Source organism: Mchenga conophoros, linkage group LG5, assembly GCF_057382185.1.
Source record: "Mchenga conophoros isolate Kocher_MC1m ecotype Shallow Benthic linkage group LG5, M_conophoros_male_GT1.1, whole genome shotgun sequence".
In the NCBI taxonomy this organism is placed as follows: domain Eukaryota; kingdom Metazoa; phylum Chordata; class Actinopteri; order Cichliformes; family Cichlidae; genus Mchenga; species Mchenga conophoros.
In genome coordinates, this window is record NC_140530.1 from 37547449 (window position 1) to 37568963 (window position 21515).

A 21515-nucleotide genomic window follows, 5' to 3' on the forward strand; every position below is an offset into this window, starting at 1 on the left:
ACGTCCAGAGTTAACGGTGATGTGAAACAGCTGGAGATGTTCAGATGTTCACTGGGAGCGAGCAGGATTAGAAATAAGTCCGCCACCTCAGGTCGAGCAAAGTTAGAGGCTGAGATGATTTGGACATGTGCTGAGGAGGGAGGGTGGATACACTGGACTAAACACGCTGGAGATGGAGCTGCCTGCAGGAGGAAAAGACGAAGAACAGAGAGAAGATTCATGAAGGTAGAAAAGGAGGAGCATGCTAAGGGTCGGGTCAGATGGAGGCAGATGATCTGCCGTGGTGATTCCCACAGCAAAAGATGATGATGAGAGAGATAGCCTTTATTTGTCAGTTGCAGGTCTTTTGCCCACAACCGAGATGACAGACCTTGCCGACCGTACATACAATACACAAACAGGTCAGGCTAGGTAGCAAGGAAAAAAACATAGAAATGTGTAACACAAAAGGATAATACAGGAATGCACAGATATCAACACACCATAGCCTACCAAAAGAAGAAGAAAGTTAATAATAGACTCTAAGTGGACGTTCATCACACATTCATCATTTAGTTTTACTGATTCTGATCCAGTCTGGGGATTTTCTCTGTAAACTCTCCAGCTACTCCACCTCCAATCACACAGATGGGGTAAGGTTCACCGGTGACTCCAAGCTGACCGTAAGTGTGAATGGTTGTCTGGCCCAGCGACAGCCTGTCTGCAGTGTCTCAGCCGGGTATAGGTTCCAGCCCCCCCACGACCCTGACGTGGATAAGCAGACTGGAATTTGACTGTTTTTCAGGGGTAAATGGGTTTATGTGTTCCCTTTTGTAGTTTGAACTGTGTGTGATCTTCTGTTGCACCACACATTAGAGAAGATGTAAGCAGCACGGTGATGACAGCCTCCCTCACACTTTAATCTTCATTCTTATTTTGTTAATCGAGTTAATCAAAGTGTCAGGTTACGACTGAAGTCACCAAACCAGCAAATCTGATTTCACTTGACTTGTTTCTACACTTTGTTCCTGCTGCATGTTTGATTCTTGGAAGTAAAATTACAAGTAATTAAATTTGGGCTGAAAAGAACAACCAAAAGCTCTTTTGTTCCCACCAAATGAAGCAGGTGATCATGACAGAGGCATGGCAGGACCTCCCGCATCGCCGTATCGCTCTGTTGTAAACCCCAAAGTTCATTCTTTTCAGCCTTCGCATACTTCTCATTCTTAACACGGCGACTTCTCCTCAGTTCGGGCGTTATCTGTGGAAGCTCATTCTTCACTGAGATTAAGCAACAATCCAAAAAACACAAGTCACCTGATTTAATATGCGTGGAAAGGAGATAAGCTGGAGCTTATTCATATTTGTTAAAGCTGCATCGCTGCAGTGATTTCTCCCCGCCTGCAGTTTCTTTTTATCTGAGTGAAAATGTGACTTCACTGCACCTGTTCTGAAGAACAGCAGGCAGATATTAATCTGATGACCTGAGAGGAACTCGGCAACAATGTGTGTGAGAGAGAGAGCTCCACAAAAACAAGATGTGAAGAGAGGGAGGGTCTGATCGAGAAACTCAGAGACCACCAGACCTTCGTACACGACCAACCGGCCAGTCACAGCGCAGACTGCTCCTACATCATATTCCACTTAAAAATCTGTTTTTATACTAATAATCACCTCATATGTTCCCCTTATAGTTCAGTGTAAATGTCTCCCTGCACTACAGGCAGGAATTAAAAACAATTAAAAAAATTAATTTACTGTTTTTGAATGATTTTCATGCCAAACCTCACAAAACTTTAAAAATTCATCACATAATATTCTCATTTATTTCAATTGGAATTGGAATCAAAGACGTCACATAGGAAAAAATCTTAGTTACACTTTTACTAATCATAAAAACGTATTGCAGGGATGTTAAAGTCATTAACATGGTGGGACACACACAGCCCACTTTGATGTGCAGTGGGCTGGACCAGTGAAAATCATGATAAATGTGTAGAGTTACACAAAAGATTCTGGTAGTCCATTGCTCAGACTATAAATAAATATATTTATAATAAAATATAATTTGAAATATACAATTTATCGTAAAATATTACAATTTTTAATTAATTCACAGAGAATTTGGTGTAGTATGGATGGCAGTGGGTCTTTATCTGTGGGACAAACTGTAAAACTTGTGAAAATTTAGTTAAAAGACCAAAATCTGTGCACTCCTTCACATTAAAGCTGTCCAGTGAGATCACAGTGTTTTCGAGGCTGATTCTGGTCCCCGGGCCTTATGTTTGACACTAGTGTATAAAATGCTGGGACTCATTTTAAGGTAACACCATTGTTTGAAGCTTTTCACAGCTAATGTTATCTAATAACTGGATATTTTTGCGTTAAAATCATTTTTATGTTCAGTAATACCTCAGAATCCAAGCTCGAGACATATTCATTTGTCATGTGAACCTATTTTATTCAAACTACTTTTTTCATTGTTCAGTCATTGTTGATCTGGCTGTAGTTGTAGTTCTGCTGCTGGTCACACCGACAGGCTGTGTTGTCTTCACAGGGCATCATGTGCAGTGCACACTTTGAGTCTCCCTTCAAAGAGCATTCACGTGCATCATTGTACAGAAAACATTCTTTAATTCAATCAGCCAGGCGAGCGCCAGGCAGCCTTCACCTTCACGCCTCACGTGTCTGATGTTCTGCAGGGAACAGAACGAGTCTTTCATCCTGCACTCTTTTCCCCTTCCTCTCCTCCTCTTCCTCAGCATTAACAACACAAATATGTGTGAGAGAACGAAGGAAGGAGACGGGCAGGAACACAAGACCATACGGTCACTGGCTCCTAATCTCAGTCATGTGGGAGAAACTTCAAACTGAGAGATTCTCGTACCCAAAACAGTGACGCCCACCACGCTTTCCCTCCATCCTGATGAACTGGAGACTATATGAAAGAGCCCATTTTATGAGTTCCCATCTATAAGAACACCTTTATTCTTCATTCAATGCTCTGTTATATAAAGTTCAGTGACCTTAAACTTTAACACTGAATGAAGCAAAAAGACATCCTGTCATAATATAAAATAAAATTGTAATTAACTATAATTAAGCAGTAGGACAAAAGAAAAGAAAGCCTTTGTTTTTGTGTCAAACTCCTTCAATTAGTGATAGAATGATCAGCCTGTCGGTCACTTTAGCAGCTGGACTTGAGTTATGCTGTTTGCACACGTGCAGAATGCACTGCTGAAATAAGACACAGAAGTCATCTGGATGGTGTGCATGTTGCTCCCTGTTGGCTGATTCACTATCAGAGGCACATAATGCACACAACGTCATTTCTTCCTCAGCTCATTCTTCACAGAAACACATCTGTTTGTAATGCAGTGGCCACAGATCGCAGCCACGCAGGGCTGGGCTTCAGCTTTCTTACAGGGACTGACTTCTAATGACCTCTAATGATATACAGTATTACACTTTCTATTGGTTCAATATTTGACAGTTTGCCAATTTTTTAAAATATATAAAGTTTAGCATGCTAACGTGCTAGTATGTGTACATAATAACATTTTTACATAAAAGCTAAAAATAATGTGAATTTCTTTTGTTACTTTCTTTCTATTATTACTAACAGCCCACAAACAGCTCAGGTAACAACAACATCTGTGACCCCAGCAAATAAGATCAGGAGCTCAATTACTAGTTGCTGAATTCACCATGTATTTTATTCTGCTTATTTAATTCAGGTTCAAGGGTGGCTGGAGACCATCCCTGCCATAGGCTACGCTTTAAATATGCCAACCAATCACAGGGCTCACACACGCAGTTTGTTTTGTAAATCATTGCAGTCATAGAGGACAAACAGCGTTTGATTGACAGCCTATGAGCATGAAGTAGAATCAAAACACCAAGATGAAAACACTCAGCTTGACGCTTCACAGCAGCATATGTGACGAATCTCCCAGCTCAGCTGTTTCGGTCTGGACCAACGTGCTGGGTGAGGACGACCAAGAGGAACAAGTGGAGAGAACTTAAACTTATTTTCATCAGTGCATTTCCAGACTGATTTCCTTATGTTTGAGAAATGTTTGAGAACTGAGGTTCAACATTCAAATTTATCAACGTATACCTTCACATCAGAAACCTCAAAAAGAAATGATTCAAAGTGGCTTTAAGATATTATCTCAGTAAGTAAAGGGGTTAGGATTAGATTAAGTGTCCTGGCTGAGTGTTTAATGTACACATTCATTTCAAGGTGAAAGGTCAGAGAAACAGGATTAGTGGAAAGGTTTGAATCCCCAACAGTAAAACACGTGGCTACAGCAGCAGCATTATAGAGGCTCCTGGACCTTCTCCCAGTTTCAGCATTCATATCCTTCATGCTGTAGCCAAGAGACCCGTATCCCCCTGTTTGTGTATCACAGTGGGATAAAGGAGCCACTGTCTACTTTTACTCTGCTTTAGCACACTCCTCTTCCTGTATGTCATCACCTCCACATCACTGTGATTGACAGGCAGCACAGTGAAAACACAGAGAGAAGATATGGAGAAGAAAAGACAAGCTCATATCAAAATACAAGAGCACATAAAAGACAAGCAAAGATACCAGATGATGCTCATTGTCCAGCCAATAAGAGAGACCCTATCAGCGTGTCCTCACAGAAGAAAGAGCTCATCAGTGGACGTCTCCTGCTGCTCACATTTGTTGAGCTGCCCGTGGTGAAAGCAGCTGTCAGGGAGAAATCCTCCTGGAACAGCAACTGGAGAAGTATGAGCAGAATGCTAATTGCTTGAAACTAACAGAGCATGGGAAATATTGGAGGAATGCTAATGATGGTTAATAGAGATTATACCCGCAGGGGGCGTGTCCATCGTTTGCTGGATTTAGCACAGATGATAGGATAGCTGTGTGTTTTCAGAGCACCTGTTTTCTCTGTGATTGACTGGAGAGTAAAGACCTGATGTTTGGTATTTAATAATGTTTCAGTTTGTCACAATCTCACACTAAACAATCTTTTAATGCACTTCACCTCTGCTTCAGTTCATATCTGACTGTAGTGTAGTTTACAGTAAAGTGTGGGTAACACTCACGTGCACAAAACACTTACATTTTTTTATTATTTAATGTAATTTATTTATATGTAATTCCTTCAGTGTTTGAGGACTAATTATTATATATAGTGTATATCAGCCCTCGGTACTTCTTGGCTTTTTGTGTTTCTTCATCCTAATTGTGCTCTGACTCAGTGTCGTCTTCAAACTTCAAGAGATTGACAGACTGAGGTGCAGCTTTTGGTATAGAGAAAGAAAAGCAGCCTCGGGGAGAACAAGTGTTGATGGAGAGTCTGAGATATGCCTGCCCAGACTTGCACGTTGCTTCCTGTCAGACAGAAAGTCACTCATCCAGCTGCAGATGGGAGCTGCCTGATCCAGCTGCAGAGCCAGGATGAAGATGTTCAAAGAACAACTAAAATCCACAACAAGTAACCTGGCATAAGTTCCTGCAGAGTCATGATATTGAAGTGCAATGCAATATTAACACAACATCTACAGACATGTTTGCACTTTGTAGGCAAACTGCAGAGTCCAGGAGGGCTCAGTGACAGACCTGAGATGGGACAGTAGGGTGTTTGTTTTGCAGCCACTGCATTTACTCCTCTGTATACCAAAATATTCGACAGGAGGATGAGCCCAAAGGTCAGCTCTTCAGAGGAGCTGTGCATAAACAAATGTTCACAGAAGTCAATAAACTGAAGCAACATTTCCTCTACAACAATGTGAGAAACTGATAAAGTCAGAAAACAGTTACTGGAGCTGATTCTGTGAACTGTGGTGTGTGTTTGGTTTTTCACTGACTACTTCTGCATTTTGGCTTTATGCTAAATAAATGACAACATGTCCACATATGTAAAACCTTAGTATCAATAGAGCGAGTTATGTCTTTTTAACGTGACTGTAAATTATAGAAAGTTACAGGAAAGCTCAGAAATATATCAGATTTCAGATAAATTAGGAAAAAAGTTCTTTTAGTAACTATGTTTTCTCTGAGGATGCTTTCAAATGATTTTCAAAAGGAAAACTTTCTGTTTAGAGTTTTGAACCTTTTTGCTTTTTTCCTTCTATCAGCTGATGCAACTGCTCACTTGTACAAACCCGAGTCAGCCATCAACCTTCAGCCTTCATTGGCCTGTCTATTTAGGTATAACCTTTTATCAGCAAGTAACAGAGAAACTCCAGGAACATCAACAAGTAAGAGAACGACATTCAGCTGTAATAAACTTCCTTTTGGGACAAACCAGAGGTGACCGGGGACCATTTGTCTTGTCTTTTTCTTTCCATGTGGGTCAGCCTGAACATCCGACATACAAACAAGCTTCAGTGCAGATGTGACAAGAACAAATACAGATGTGCATTCCTCCTGTTCACTACCACGAGGGGAAATGTCTCTGTGTCGTCTCAGTTATATAATGAAAAGCTTTATTTGGTGTTTCAGAGACAGTCGAACCATTTAGCTGTGTGTGTTTGTCTAACAGCATCAGAGGGTGATGTCGCTCCCGTGTGTCTACATGTACAGCTGATGTTGTCGGAACATTAATCTGTCATTCTGTGGAGATTCAACATCTTTTTGAGGACAAATACGTCCATCATTTGGAGGATGAGGTTAGGTTTAACAGTTCAGTTTGGGATGTAGTTTAATATCCTTGGAAAAGGTGAACAGATGTGTGTCGGTTTGTGTCAGAGAAGAAAGGTCCTTCCAAAAACACGTCTCTGCACTTTGCAGCCATATTGGTAATGCCTCCAGTCACTTATTTCAACACCTTATAAAAGCATCCTATGATTTAAATTTCATCACAATAATATTTTTTTATATTTTAGCAAATAAACAACCTCTACCACCCTGATTTTTCAGCAGATCAGTTTCCCAACAGCATGAACAGGTGAAACAATAGTGCAGTCTGTACATGTACAAATAAGGTTTCACTCACTAAAACTGGGGGACAAACTTTATTGGATGGCCTACATCTCATAGAAAGCCATATTATTAAAATGCTCCCAAAGGTTACAGATACAGCAGTCACCTCCTAACTTTAACTTTTAAAATGGGAGTCTGGGGACTGACCTGCTTTTGAAGCCATCCCATGAGGCTCCTGTCATTTTGTGCACTTCCGGTTTGGCTTAATCTTCCAGCTCTGGAAGTTGCTCCTTGTCATGTGTACATAGACTATAACTGCATGTGTTTATGTGTTTGAGTAACTGTGTGCATATCAGAGGAAGTTACCTCAGGCACCCAGACTGTCTGGGGTCGTGTGCAGAGCGAGACTCTGAGCTGACAGTATTTACGAGCCTCTGGAGACATTAAACGCCTCGTACGGTGTTGTGAAAAATGCTTTATGAGCTCACGGCGAATATAATCCATCATCATCATCAAACAGTCAAGTCTCAAACTGCTGCGATTCTGATAATCAACAGGATGTGGAAATACCCACTGAGAGTGTTATCCAAGCCTACAACAGCTCGCTGATGGTGAGAGTGGCTTCTGCCATTGTTACATAACAGCTGGTTTTGGGGGAGGGTCCGATGTAAAGTTTTGGATGAACAGTTACTGTTGATCACTCAGATCATGTGCATCTTTTTTATTGATACCTTTAACTCTCAGAGTTGCTCTTATACAAACAGCCAACAGGACTGAAAGATTTAAACATTAACATCTATCAAGAGGAGACTCCTGTCGGTGCCAGGTCAGTTTGCCTCTCGGGTGCAGAAGGTGCAAACTGTCATGTGGCAAACAGATGTCACGGGAACATTTATATCTAAGTTGGCAAACTGAGAAGTTTGGATGAATAAACAGAACGATCAAGACAAAGCTCAGTCGTACTGTGTAAGGAAGAACATTTTCATCATATTTTGTTTGTCTTGTTTTGCATTAATGACCCCAAATTTTACTGAGGTCAAAATCAAAACAGACAAAATCTAAACTAATACTGGAAAAAATACTTTAAAAGAAGCAAAAACACAAACAAACAAAAAGCTGAAAGAATAAAAACATAACTGGGGGAAAAACTCAAAGTGAAATGAAGTCAGTCTTTCCACTCAGCCATCTCCACCTATATGTGGAGTTATTTTGTAGCCTGGTTAAAACTGCATGAAGACGTCATCAGTCAAATCTGAAAACAACAACAGGATGCAAAAACAAAACAAAACAACAAAACTAACAACTAACATAGAAAAGACTCACTGAAGGACGGAGCTGGACACGTTCAGCAGGTTCTGATGTTACAGCGAGTTTTTAGAAACTCTGGCCTGAACTGTTCGACTGCACAGCAGAGCCGGGGACACAAAGTGCAGGTAACGAGGAACAGGTGGGCACGCCCCGTCATAGGTACAGGTACTGTAGAGCAGAGTAAATCCTAGACACACACACACACACACACACACTAGGACAAAAGCTCTGCTCCTGGGGGAAGAGGTATCACGACATTTCTCTCTTTTTTCATTTTCTCCTCTGTGTAACCAGAAAAACCTTCAATTTAAACTCAGGAAGCACAAAACGCAACATCAGCCCTTCTGTGAAATACTAACTACTGCCAGACAATATGTGTGTGTGTGCTGCGATGACCTTTGACCTCATGTGAAACCTCCTGACCTTCACATCCTCCCGCAGACTCCTGAAACGAATGGCACAGAAACCCCTCAGAGAACACACACACACACACACACACACACACACACACACACACACAAACGGGCTCCTGATGCTCTGAATCCGTTTAATTTCATTTTTATTTAGTTATTTTTTACAGCAGTGTTTAGGTCTGCTTTTATAATGAAGGTGTGGTCGACACTGGGATGTATGTCAGGGCTCCAGGTCAGCAGTGTGGAGGTATAGATGTGTTCAAGCAGGACTGTTGATCCTGAAAGTGAAGCCGTTTCCTGTCAGGAAGCATCGACCCACAGGGATACTGCCCAGGAAGGTTACACACACACACACACACACACATTTCACACACATGCTGCTGCTGTTCGTGTGTCTTAAGCTCTTTTGTTCAGACTGTGTTAACTTTATGTGGTTGAGACAAAAAGCACATCAGCTCACACGAGCACACAGCCAACAGTGTCTCACACTAACAGAGCATTTTTTGATTTTAGCTGAAAAACACGTCGCTGCTGTGATCTGCAGCCTGAGAAAGGCTGAAAGAAACTGACGCCTCATTAAACTAAATGTTTAGCAGCTTGTTACAGCACGTTCATACCGTCAGGTGACCTCTGGTGGTCACAGGAAACTGAACCTGTCATTTAAAGATATATTTGAGTCTTAGTGATGGCGCCTTTGTTAGCTACAAAAATCAGAGATTAGAGAAGAAGAAACTTTCTTTGTTTCCTTTTTTAAATCAGTGTCAAAGTCATTTCTTTAAAGTATTACCATATTTTCATATTCACTATTTGCTTTTTATTGTAATTCTAATGACTAAGGTCCTTTAACCTTATTAAATAATCTGTTTTAACACAAACTGTGGTCTCAGCCTAAACAAACTAACAGTTTGTTTCTTTCCATTCAATGTGCGGGAGCACAGAGGCCAGCAGAGGGCTCGGACTGAGAAAGGGCTGCCAGGAGGCGCCTGTGTGGAGGGTACGAGCTCATACCAGGCTGTAACTGCAGAGCCAGCTGACCTGAGACTTGATTCTCTCACTGGGTTTAAATTCAAAACTGCTGCTGTTTTTATTGTGTTGTGTGGTGTTGCTGTATTTTGTGAATGAAATTACAGTGAACTTGTCTGGCCCCACGTCAGGCTGATGCTGCTGCAGCTTTGTGAACAGTTTTTAACCTGCAGTGTCTGATTTTGTCCAATTATTTTCAGCAGGGAGAAACGTGCTCAACATAACAAATAATAATATACTGTAAGAAATCAGCTGCTTATTTAATTCAGTTCAATTTTATTTTATTTATATAGTGCCAAATCACAACAACAGTCACCTCAAGGTGCTTCATATTGTAAGGTCGACCCTACAATAATATATACAGAGAAAAACCCAACAATCATATGACTCCCTATGAGCAAGCACTTTGGCGACAGTGGGAAGGAAAAACTCCCTTTGAACAGGAAGAAACCTCCAGCAGAACCAGGCTCAGGGAGGGGCGGGGCCATCGGTTAGGGTGAGAGAAGGAATCTACACACCATCATTTATGGATCAACATTAGCATTCGTTGGTTTCAAGTTGTGGTGTCAAACATAATTTCCTCAGGAATTAATAAAGTATTTTGATTCTCATTCTTTTCTGCTGTCTGTCAGACAGAAAGAGAATTTCCATACAGATAATGAACAAAGCTAACTGCATTATTAGTTAGCGACCGTGGCTCAGGGGGGTTGGGAAGCGTATCTGTAACCAGAAGGTTGCCGGTTTGATCCCCGGGCTCTCTGTCCTGGTCGTTGTGTCCTTGGGCAAGACACTTTACCCTACCGCCTACTGGTGTTGGCCAGAGGGGCCGATGGCGCGATATGGCAGCCTTGCTTCTGTCAGTCTGCCCCAGGGCCTCCACCAGTGTGTGAATGTGAGAGTGAATGAATAGTGGCATTGTAAAGCGCTATATAAATCCAATCCATTATTAATTTTTTGTTTATGTCTAGACACTTCCAAAGGGTTGTGATTTTGTGGTTTTTTTGGACACTGCAGCCAGATGTAACGAGCACAGGGTGGAGCTGAAGGAGAAACCGAGGCTCATATGGCCAATTAGTTAAGCCACAGTGAAGCATGTCCTGTATTTCACTCTGATGGGGCCATAATTTACAAAATGAACAGCATGTTGTTTTTAATAAGAACTCAAACTTGAGAATGAGACCGTAAACATCAGGAAACTGTTTAATGAGGTCACAGTCCAAGTAGGGTCATTTTCTCAACTTCTATACAGTCAGACTTCTAGAGGAGTCGCCCCCTGCTGGTCTGATAGAGAATTCATGTTTACGGCGCTTCTGCATTGGCATCACTTTTCAGAAGTCTACATCCACCTTTTATACGTTGCCTTTGGCTGACATGAAAAAACAACCTGTTTACAAACAATCACAAAGGTTTAAATAATTCACATCTAATAAAATAAATGCAGACAGATGCCAACACGATGCAATCAGTCTGAGTGAGTCTGTGTCGATAAGTGCAGCTCGTCTGCGCCGCCTCTCTTTGCAACAGGGACTCGACTCCACTGGTTGTTATACAGAAATAGATCTGATGGTTTTATTTTTTATAAGAATAAAGTTGCCGAGCAACTTTGTCCTGCAAAAACGAGATCTCAAATGTGGAGGAATTTCTGATTTCCTGTTTCAGATCTGTGAGGTTCTGACTCGACGAGTGTAAGTAGTTTATGTGTAAATGTGTATTTAATGTTAAATTCATGTCTATGTAGATTTATGATTTCTGCAAAGCAGTGCAAACATGTAACTGTCATCTTGACCCATTCAGCTACAAATTGGTAGCAGATTCATAGCTGATGCACTTATTTCTATTGTTATTATTATTTGTACTAGTTGCAGTAGTAATATTATTAGTATTAGTATTATTGCTCTGTTGCCGACCAAAGTCACACCTGCTCCTGTGTTTGAAGCAAACATGTCAAAGGCAACAAAACTGCAAGTTTACAATAATTCTGGTTGTGCTTTCATCTCCAACCACTGTTCTTCCTTTAGCATGAGCAGTTTTGATTTTCCTTTCTTTTATTCATTACTGGTGGATGTTTAATATTTATAAGAGCTCTTTTAAAATAAAGCATCTACAGTAAATCTGTTCATAAACACTTTAGATTTTCACCTTAAACCTCTTGTAACATGTTCAGTCTCCGTATCTGTTCGCTGTGTGTTACTATAAAGACAAAGCTGCTTTTCAGTGATTCAGAAATGAAAAATGTTTGATTTTACTTTTCAGAAATGTCCAAGAAATCAGACCTCATCTAGTTTAAATATTTGAATCCATGTACAAATATAGCCTGGCATCTAGCACCGCACAGACCACCTCAGACTCTGTCAGCACCAGGACTAAATGTAAAAAACTCCTCATATATTTGAACTTACTGACTTCACTCAGCTTTAAATCAAATCAAATCGAATCACTTTTATTGTCACATCACATGTGCAGGCACACTGGCACAGCACATGCGAGTGAAATTCTTGTGTGCGAGCCCCACAAGCAACAGATATGTGCAAACACAACAACACAAACGAGCAAAATACAAGAATGGCCAACCTGAAACTAATAAATATATGTACAAGATATAATAGTGTATGCATTTCTGGATGTGTATACTAAATATTTTCCTACGTGTGTGTGTGTGTGTGTGTGTGTGTGTGTGTGTGTGTGTATACACATTTTTACAAATTAAATAGTAAAAAAAATAATAATAAAATATATAAAATATACAGAGTTGAATATGTGCAAAACAGTGGCATTTATATACAGTGTGGAGTGCATAATGTTGAAGTTCCAGTAGTGAAGCTGAGGTGTCTATGACGTGTTCAGCAGTCTGATGGCCTGATGGAAGAAGCTGTCTCTCAGTCTGCTGGTACGGGACCGGATGCTGCAGAACCTCCTTCCTGATGGAAGCAGTCTGAACAGTTTATGGCTGGGGTGACTGGAGTCCTTGATGATCCTCCCCGCTTTCCTCAGGCAGCGCTTCCTGTAGATGTCTTGGAGGGAGGGAAGCTCACCTCCAATTATCCGTTCAGAGCACCGCACTACTCGCTGGAGAGCTTTGCAGTTGTAGGCGGTGCTGTTGCCATACATTATTTACCCAGAACTTTAACAGCCACTGACATTTAATCATCAGATCAGTGGAGTCCACACACAAATGAAATTATGTGATGTAAACATGTAATAACACAAGTTTGCATTTTACTCCCAGAAGACATTTTGTCTCATTGGTAGTTTTAATAAATAGTACTTGTTGTTGAAAGCATTATTTTATCCATGCAGACTCTTTAAACTACAGCTCCTCATGTGATTCAGTAGACACCAGATCTACCACTTTCTTCCTTTTTCCACCCTGCAGTGAAATCAGAGGTGCAGCAGGGCAGCTGTGAGCGAGCTGCTCACATGAGTTCAGGAAGAACCGGGAATGATTTCAGGTTCTGAGATTAGAAGCGATGCTGTGAGGTGAACCCTGACACCCAACCCACTGCTGACTTTGCCCTTTCCCACGGCACACACACACATTTTGCTGTGATAAACACACTCTCTTGATGGCTCTCTGTGGGAGAGTTAGTTCACATGACCACCGGGGTGCTGCTCCACCTGACCGAACTAAAGGGTCAAATAAATGTCTGTGACCGAGCTAAAGGGCCATGTTATTGGTCAATCATGTGTGTGCACGTGAGTGAGCGTGTGCTTGAGATGATGTGTTTCTATTCTCTTCTTCTCAGCAGTGAGCTGCTGCAGAGTAACCGCCTTTTAATTAACTCTGACTTCTGACATAGTGAAATAACAGTGCGTGTTATTGGACATCAACAGAAAAATGTAAGATGTAACTGTGGATTTTACAAAAACTGCTGCTTTAGTGCCTGGACAGGTCACATGAGACTAAACAAAGATATAAAACAAGACACATATCTGATTTCCTATTTGCTATTTTTAACTTGCTCTTTAAAGGTGATCTGTAAAGTGTTCCTTTATTGTCATTTTCACCTCAAATTTATTTTAAAAAGATCTAGTTGGTTGTTGGCTTCATGGACAAAAGCAGCCTGTATAACATGGGGACATAAACACTACATATCGAACAAATTTTCACACTTAACTGTCAGCACGCCTACATCACTGAGGGCCATGTGCATGTGAGTGAACTGGACCTTTAGCTTTCAGCAGCTGGAGTTCTGGAGCCAGGCTGCATCCTTCGATGTTATTTCTATATCACATTATATCATTAAACAATAATATAAGGTTCAATTTTGTTTGTTTCTATAATGATCTAACCATCTTCACCACTACCTCCCAGTGTGATGAACACTACACGCACACACACTGCATACAGCAGCGAGCACGCCAACAACTCGTGCAATTAAAGAACAACTTCACAGACAGTATGATCGGTTTAGCTCAGGATATGTGAGCAAAGGTGACACAAATGTGCGTTTTCTTTTACATAAAACAAATACAGGCCACATTTTCACAGGTAAATACAACAGAATACAATCCCAACATATTCACAGTTTTATAACTTATAACTTTTACAGTTTTAGAAATTGTCAAATTTCCATTCATGTGAGAACTATGTAGAAACTCGCAAAAACAAGTACATGAAAATGCTTTTTCGTTCGTTTGTTAACGTTTAAAACTGTCTGTCAGGGAGCGAAATAGCAGAAAAACAACGGACAAGGACATCTGCAGTCAGCACAGGTATCGAATAAACGCAAACACACCTGGGGTCTGTTCAAATCTTTTAAAGAACCAACAACAAAAGAGAACTCAGGAAGAGCAACCCTGCACCAGGCAGCATGATGCGGTAAATCCCACTAGAGGGCAGCAGAGAACAACCAATAAAGTAGCATCATACTCATAATCAACACAACTCTTAATAGCCATACATGTAGTTTCTACACAGCAGAGTAACAAACTAACTGAACTAAATTGACACTCAGCACAAAGATTAACAACTAGAAATATTTGTATATTTGTTTTTAAGGTTTTTATGTGAAGCAGCTTTGCAGATAAACTCGAGTCCTCTCCTGCACCTCCGACCGAGAGCCGCCAGTCTCCGGTGGCGTACAAGTGCTTAAGGAAAAGTGTGTGCACCTACTGTAAAAGTGTGTACAATATGTCAAAAAAAAGTTTTTTGTTCGTATGTTACACTTCAAATATCTGATTCATATAAAACTCATTTTTGTACGCTTTTTTAAATAAAGCTTTGTCCAATGTACATGTATTTTATTCTTTGGCCTTCGGAAACTGTAATAATTCATTTTGATACATAAAATATTCAAACTTTTTTGAGTATTTGAATAAAAAATCTTAAGCACTGATGAGCACAGACGGCTGAGAAGTGTTTGATGAAAAACGTTTTTCTTCTATGAGGCTGGATTTTCAGGTTCTGAGGAACCAAATGTGTAAATAATGAATTGTATGAATAAATAAAGGAGGCTAAATAGCAAGCAGTGCTAATGCGGAACTGTGTTAGTTTGCTGCTTCAATGAAAGCAGAAGGATAAATTTTAAAATACACCTTTGCCATCCTGTGATCTCATTTGGGAGAAAGAAGAAACTTTAGGTTAGACTCTGTGTTAAATCAGGTCTCAGCTCTGCTCTGTTTTGGTCATACAAACGGAGTTTTTAGTGTTGCAATGTTACATTTAAAATTTTAACCTTGATAAAGTAAAGAGTTCAGAAATATTTGCAAAAGCACTAATGGCATTTTTCTTAAAATGCAGTATTTAGAATTAACAGGTGTAATAAAATTAGTGACAGTAATAATTCTTTAATGATTCTGAATGAGAGAACTGCAATGATGTTATTAACAGGAACTCGTTGGGGTCAACATGGACAGGACGATAGTTAAAAGCAGGATGTTGTGATCTCAGCGGGAGCCGAGAGGGAGGAAGTCGAGTTTGTATCAGGCCTTTCTTTTTTGTTTGTGCGCATGATATTTATGAATCTTTATAGAAACAGATTTGCAATAAATACACTGCAATCAAAACACGACTCTTTTCTGCCATACTGCTCTTTTTTGTTTCAACTTCATCACTTTTAGCGGCAGATCACCTCACGCTGTCAGTCTGAAACACACAGTCGCTGTTTTATGGTAAACCCAGTGACGCGAACAGACACACAATGTGTTCGCTGTTTGTCACAAACAGCTGTGACTGCAGCTGCCGAACAAAGCTGCATCATAATGTTAATATCACAGAATCATCTGTGTTTTCCTTAGTTTTTGATCTCTCTCTCTCAGACACTCTCACACACACACAAACAATTTTGGGAAATTGGGAGCTGCTCCTAAAGATAACGAACCTTTTTTTCTTCTTTATAACCCCCCCCCCCCCCAAAAAAACAAACAAACAAACAAACAAACAAACAAACAAACAAACAAACAAACAAACAAACAAACAAACAAACAAACAAACAAACAAACAAAACTGTTTATTTCTACTGCAGTTAGACATTTTAATATGCCAGTGTTAAGGCTAAAATGCGCTGATGCTGTGACAGTTTACTCCGGAAGTGCATTTATCTCCCGCTGCTTTCGCAAACTAGAAACCGAAAGTGTTCAAAACTGCGTCAGTGCGCTGAGAGGAGTGGCTGTGAGTCCCGTTATTTTCGAGAGATACTGTATTCACAATCTTGGGAGATTTCTGCAGACATGGAGCTTCAACCACTTCTCTTTATGAGCTCCTGCTTCCTGACTTTGTCTGGACTGACGTTTGGTGATCAATCCGGTAAGAAAATCGTTAATTTATTATTTATTTACTGATCGTAGGCGCACGCGCAGTTATGGAACAATGGAGTGTCTGTGAACACGCAGCAGCGTGGGGCCTTAAGGCTGTTCAGGCGGATGGTTTCACCGCGGTAAAGTGAGCCGTCATTTGTGAGCCGCGGTCAAGCCAGCCGCCTCTTATCCGCCGCATAAATTTCCTTGCACTTTTACACCAGTCTTTACCGTAGCGCCTTTTCGCTTTATATCCTGATTGAAAGCCTATACTCGCGCACACGTGCGCGCGCGCGAACAGTCACACGCACACGCGCGCACACAAATTACAATGGAACAGCCCAATACAGTCAATACAATTATGTCTATTTCAGAAATTCATTAAAAATCATCCTGAGTAGTTGAGGTCCAACTTTCAACACATTCCTCCTCTGGGACACCTACTGTACCTGTGTGCCAAGTTTCAGCCAGATTCACTGTAAAATTCCTCAAAAATTAAAGGACATTTATATGCAATCCAATACAGTCAATACACTACAATTATGTCAATTTTCAAAAATTCATTAAAAATCATCCTGAGTAGTTGAGGTACAACTTTCAACACATCCCTCCTCAGGGACACCTACTGTACCTGTGTGCCAAGTTTCAGCCAGATTTACTGGAAAATTCCTCAAAAATTAAAGGACATTTATATGCAATTCAATACAGCCAATACACTACAATTATGGAAATTTGAAAAATTCATTAAAAATCATCCATAATAGTTGAGGTCCAACTTTCAACACTTTCTTACTCTGGGCGTCCTACCGTACCTCTGGGCCAAATTACATCTCAATTCACTGTAATCTTTATCAAAAATTGAAAGAACAATTATATGTCAATGCTGGATGTGTGTCCTTTCAAAGTGACACTAAATAACAGAACTCAGGCACATCAGGGAATAATCCAAAAGGCGGATTTATTAAACAAAAACAACATACAAAATATCTCTAACCCATACTACATAACCTAAAAAGAAACAAAGGGACACTTAGAAGCACAAGAAAACAATACTGAAAGGGCAAGAGACACAGTCCAAACATAATCCACAACTAAAATGCCAAAAGAACAAGTCATCCCACATAGCAGACGGGTCTTGCCTGGATCTGGTGTCAAGCCGGCACTGCTGGCTGACTTCTGGCATGGTAAGATGGCACTGTTTATGTGATGGCATGCCACATTTGGCCTGATTGGGTGAATGTGACATGTTGTATAGAGCACTTTGAGTAATATGGGTGAGTAAAAAACCGCTGTATAAGAATCAGTCCATTCACTGTCTGAACAGAGTTTCGTCATGTTACTTTTGCACTATTATGTTCCAGCACATGTTGTTATTACATGGCTTACATGGCTAAGGTACACATTAGGCTGACATCTGGGGCCAGAGCTGAAACTGTTCTGGGCCAGCACAGGGCCAGCAGTGTGTCTGCAACTGGCCTTGTGCTGGCTCATGTGTGGGCCACCTCTGGTAAACCAGATCTGGGCCACCATAGGGCCGTCATTCTTTGCGGTACGCAGGCCATGTGTAAGCACATTGTGTGGGACAGATCCAGGCCATACCAATTTTGCTATGTGGGAGGAATTATGTAAAAATAGAAACATCATAAAAATGAAAATGAACATAAAGTAAAATGTACTGAAAAGAACATCAGTATGGCCATCATTATTTGCTTGGAAAGTCTAAAGTTCCATGGCTTTGAACAGCCAGAGAACGCAATGCCCAGCTTAGAATGACTAAAAGTAACTTCTTTTAACATTCTGTCATTCTGCTTCTATATCAAAAATCCACTAAAAATAGTCATTTGAAAAAAAATATTCGCCACTTTTCATCAGTTTGGGTTCCTCTGTTTATAGCAATTTTTAGAAAAGAACCCAATACCTTTGTCACTATACAGTTGTACAGTGAGATACAGAGCATCTCCTACTCATTGCAAACATGCTGGGAGGGTGGCTCTATCCGCCTTAGTGCAGCTGCTGTACCATACTGTGATGCAGTAAGTTAGTAGGCTCTCAATGGGCGAGTGGTGGAAGGGTGAGATGTAGTCCACAAAGAGCATTCTGGCGTAGCTCTGCCGCTGTTCTAGGTGACTCAGCACCGAGTGGAGGGTGATGGCATCTTCTGTGAATCTGTTTGCACGGTATGCAAACTGGTGGGGGTCGAATTCTGGGGGGAGGTAATCCTTGGTGTGCTGAAGGACTAGTCTCTCAAAGCATTTCATGATTACCGGTGTGAGGGCCACAGGGCAATACTAGTTCAGGCTGGTGATGGGAGACTTCTTTGGTACTGGGATGATTGTGGCTGATTTTAGACAGGATGGGATGGCTGCTTCATCCAGTGAGAGGTTGAAGATTCTGGTGGAGATGAGGGTGAGCTGGTGGGCACATGGTCTTAGCACTTTACCACGTATTCCGTCTGGACCGGCCGCCTTCCTGGGGTTCACTGCTAGGAACACACATCTGACATCGTGCTCCGTTACAGTGAATGGAGCGGTGCAGGAACCAGGTGAGGATGAGGATGGGAGCAGGGCTGAGGCAGATGAATGCTGCTGTTGTGGTGTTTCAAAGTGGGCGAAGAAGCTGTTTATTTCCTCTGCTAGCTGCACACTCAGGTTTTCTGTTTTCACAGTTCTGCCTCTGTGGTTTATGATGTCTATTATTCCATGCCATGTGTTGTTGCTGGACAGGTGGGACCCCTTTTCAGGTCAGCTCGAGCAGACCTGTACAGAGCTCTGTCAACAGACCTACAGGGAGTGCAGAATTATTAGGCAAGTTGTATTTTTGAGGAATAATGTTATTATTGAACAACAACCATGTTCTCAATGAACCCAAAAAACTCATTAATATCAAAGCTGAATGTTTCTGGAAGTAGTTTTTAGTTTGTTTTTAGTTTTAGCTATTTTAGGGGGATATCTGTGTGTGCAGGTGACTATTACTGTGCATAATTATTAGGCAACTTAACAAAAAACAATTATATACCCATTTCAATTATTTATTTTTACCAGTGAAACCAATATAACATCTCCACATTCACAAATAAACATTTCTGACATTCAAAAACAAAACAAAAACAAATCAGCGACCAATATAGCCACCTTTCTTTGCAAGGACACTCAAAAGCCTGCCATCCATGGATTCTGTCAGTGTTTTGATCTGTTCACCATCAACATTGCGTGCAGCAGCAACCACAGCCTCCCAGACACTGTTCAGAGAGGTGTACTGTTTTCCCTCCTTGTAAATCTCACATTTGATGATGGACCACAGGTTCTCAATGGGGTTCAGATCAGGTGAACAAGGTGGCCATGTCATTAGTTTTTCTTCTTTTATACCCTTTCTTGCCAGCCACGCTGTGGAGTACTTGGACGCGTGTGATGGAGCATTGTCCTGCATGAAAATCATGTTTTTCTTGAAGGATGCAGACTTCTTCCTGTACCACTGCTTGAAGGTGTCTTCCAGAAACTGGCAGTAGGACTGGGAGTTGAGCTTGACTCCATCCTCAACCCGAAAAGGCCCCACAAGCTCATCTTTGATGATACCAGCCCAAACCAGTACTCCACCTCCACCTTGCTGGCGTCTGAGTCGGACTGGAGCTCTCTGCCCTTTACCAATCCAGCCACGGGCCCATCCATCTGGCCCATCAAGACTCACTCTCATTTCATCAGTCCATAAAACCTTAGAAAACCAGTCTTGAGATATTTCTTGGCCCAGTCTTGATGTTTCAGCTTGTGTGTCTTGTTCAGTGGTGGTCGTCTTTCAGCCTTTCTTACCTTGGCCATGTCTCTATGGAAGAAATATAGTATCATCAGAATTCAAGTATTTTTTGACATTGAATTTATGACACTGAATTTTTATCCTCCAAATTTCCCTGCAAAAATATTCACCTGCAAAAATTCACCTGCAAAAAATTCACCTGCAAAAATTCAACTGCAAAAGTGATGAACTTTAATGACCCAAGCCAGAGCAATCAGCACCAGATCGAGTCGAGTGGCTCTCGGCCAATTAAATTACGCTGTTTGATCACATGACACCGTTAGCCAGCAGTTTGTCTCCTAAAAGAGAGCTGTTTAGAGGTGAGTGATTAAGTTTTTCTCCTAAATAGAGATCATTACAGAACGCCTAGTCCTACTTAAAATCCCATTTATTTTTATTTTATCATCTACTCGAACTAAGGAAAACGTTTGACTAACTCAAAGACAATTTCCACGCCTCCCCTGCCTGACTGCAGAGGCAGTTTTGAATTTAGGAGCAGCAAGATGGAAGCGGCAAACCCTGGCGATTCTCCGGTAAGTATATTGTTTTTTATCTTCAAGTTTGTCTTTTGAAACGTTAATTTTATTTAAATCCGTTGCTCACGTATAAAGTACACAGACGGGGTCTTTGCTCAACTCGTCTGAGGCGTGTCTCACTAAGCGCTACATGCTAGCATCCTGCTAACCGAGCTACTCCGCAGATATTGATAGATAGACGAACACTGCAAATATAATGTTGTAAACGAAAACGGCCTTTGGTGAAGTGGTAAAATACACCATGAATAAAGCCATAGATTGAATGGCTGCCATGGTTGCTGTTAGATTTGTATTGTTGATTGTTATTTATGCTTAGAAATATTTACTTATATATGCTTAGAGTTTTGTAATTAGTTGTAGATTGGTAGAGGTTTTGATCCTTGATAGTCTGCAAACTTTGTGTGTATTAGACAGCACTTTGGGAGCATGAGAGGTCATACCGTGTCTTATTGTTTTATGGTAGGATTAACGTAGCTGCGTCTGTTCTAGTCTAAGTGCTCTTTGTTTAGATGAACTGCAGGACTTCCTCACCGTGTTATCTAGGATGAACCGTCTAGGGTGAGGGGGAGGCTACCCTCTTCCTGACCAAGGATGTTTGACCCTTTGATCAGCAGTCCACACACACACACACACACACACACACACGCACACACACACACACACAGGCAAGGTACTCTTTGTGTATGTAGACGTCATATGTTAATGAACTTATGCATATTCATGTAACCTCAATAAAAGGACAGTGATACGGGAGAACGGACGAGAGCTACTGGGGTCAAGCGAAGGAACGGTGCCTGTCCGGTTCTCTCCCGTGCACGAGTACCATGAAGA

The 21515-nt window shown here is 41.1% G+C and overlaps 1 protein-coding gene across 1 annotated transcript in view; it reads left to right on the plus strand.

Annotated features, from left to right (window-relative positions):
* Window positions 1–16200: 16200 nt before the first annotated feature.
* The window catches only part of LOC146575088 (CD276 antigen-like), an 80212-nt gene continuing 74897 nt past the window's right edge, over window positions 16201–21515 (plus strand). The window contains exon 1 of the mRNA XM_085275278.1: window positions 16201–16372. Coding sequence (XP_085131404.1) covers window positions 16297–16372 — 76 coding nt within the window. The 5' untranslated portion in view covers window positions 16201–16296. The remainder of the gene's footprint in view (window positions 16373–21515) is intronic.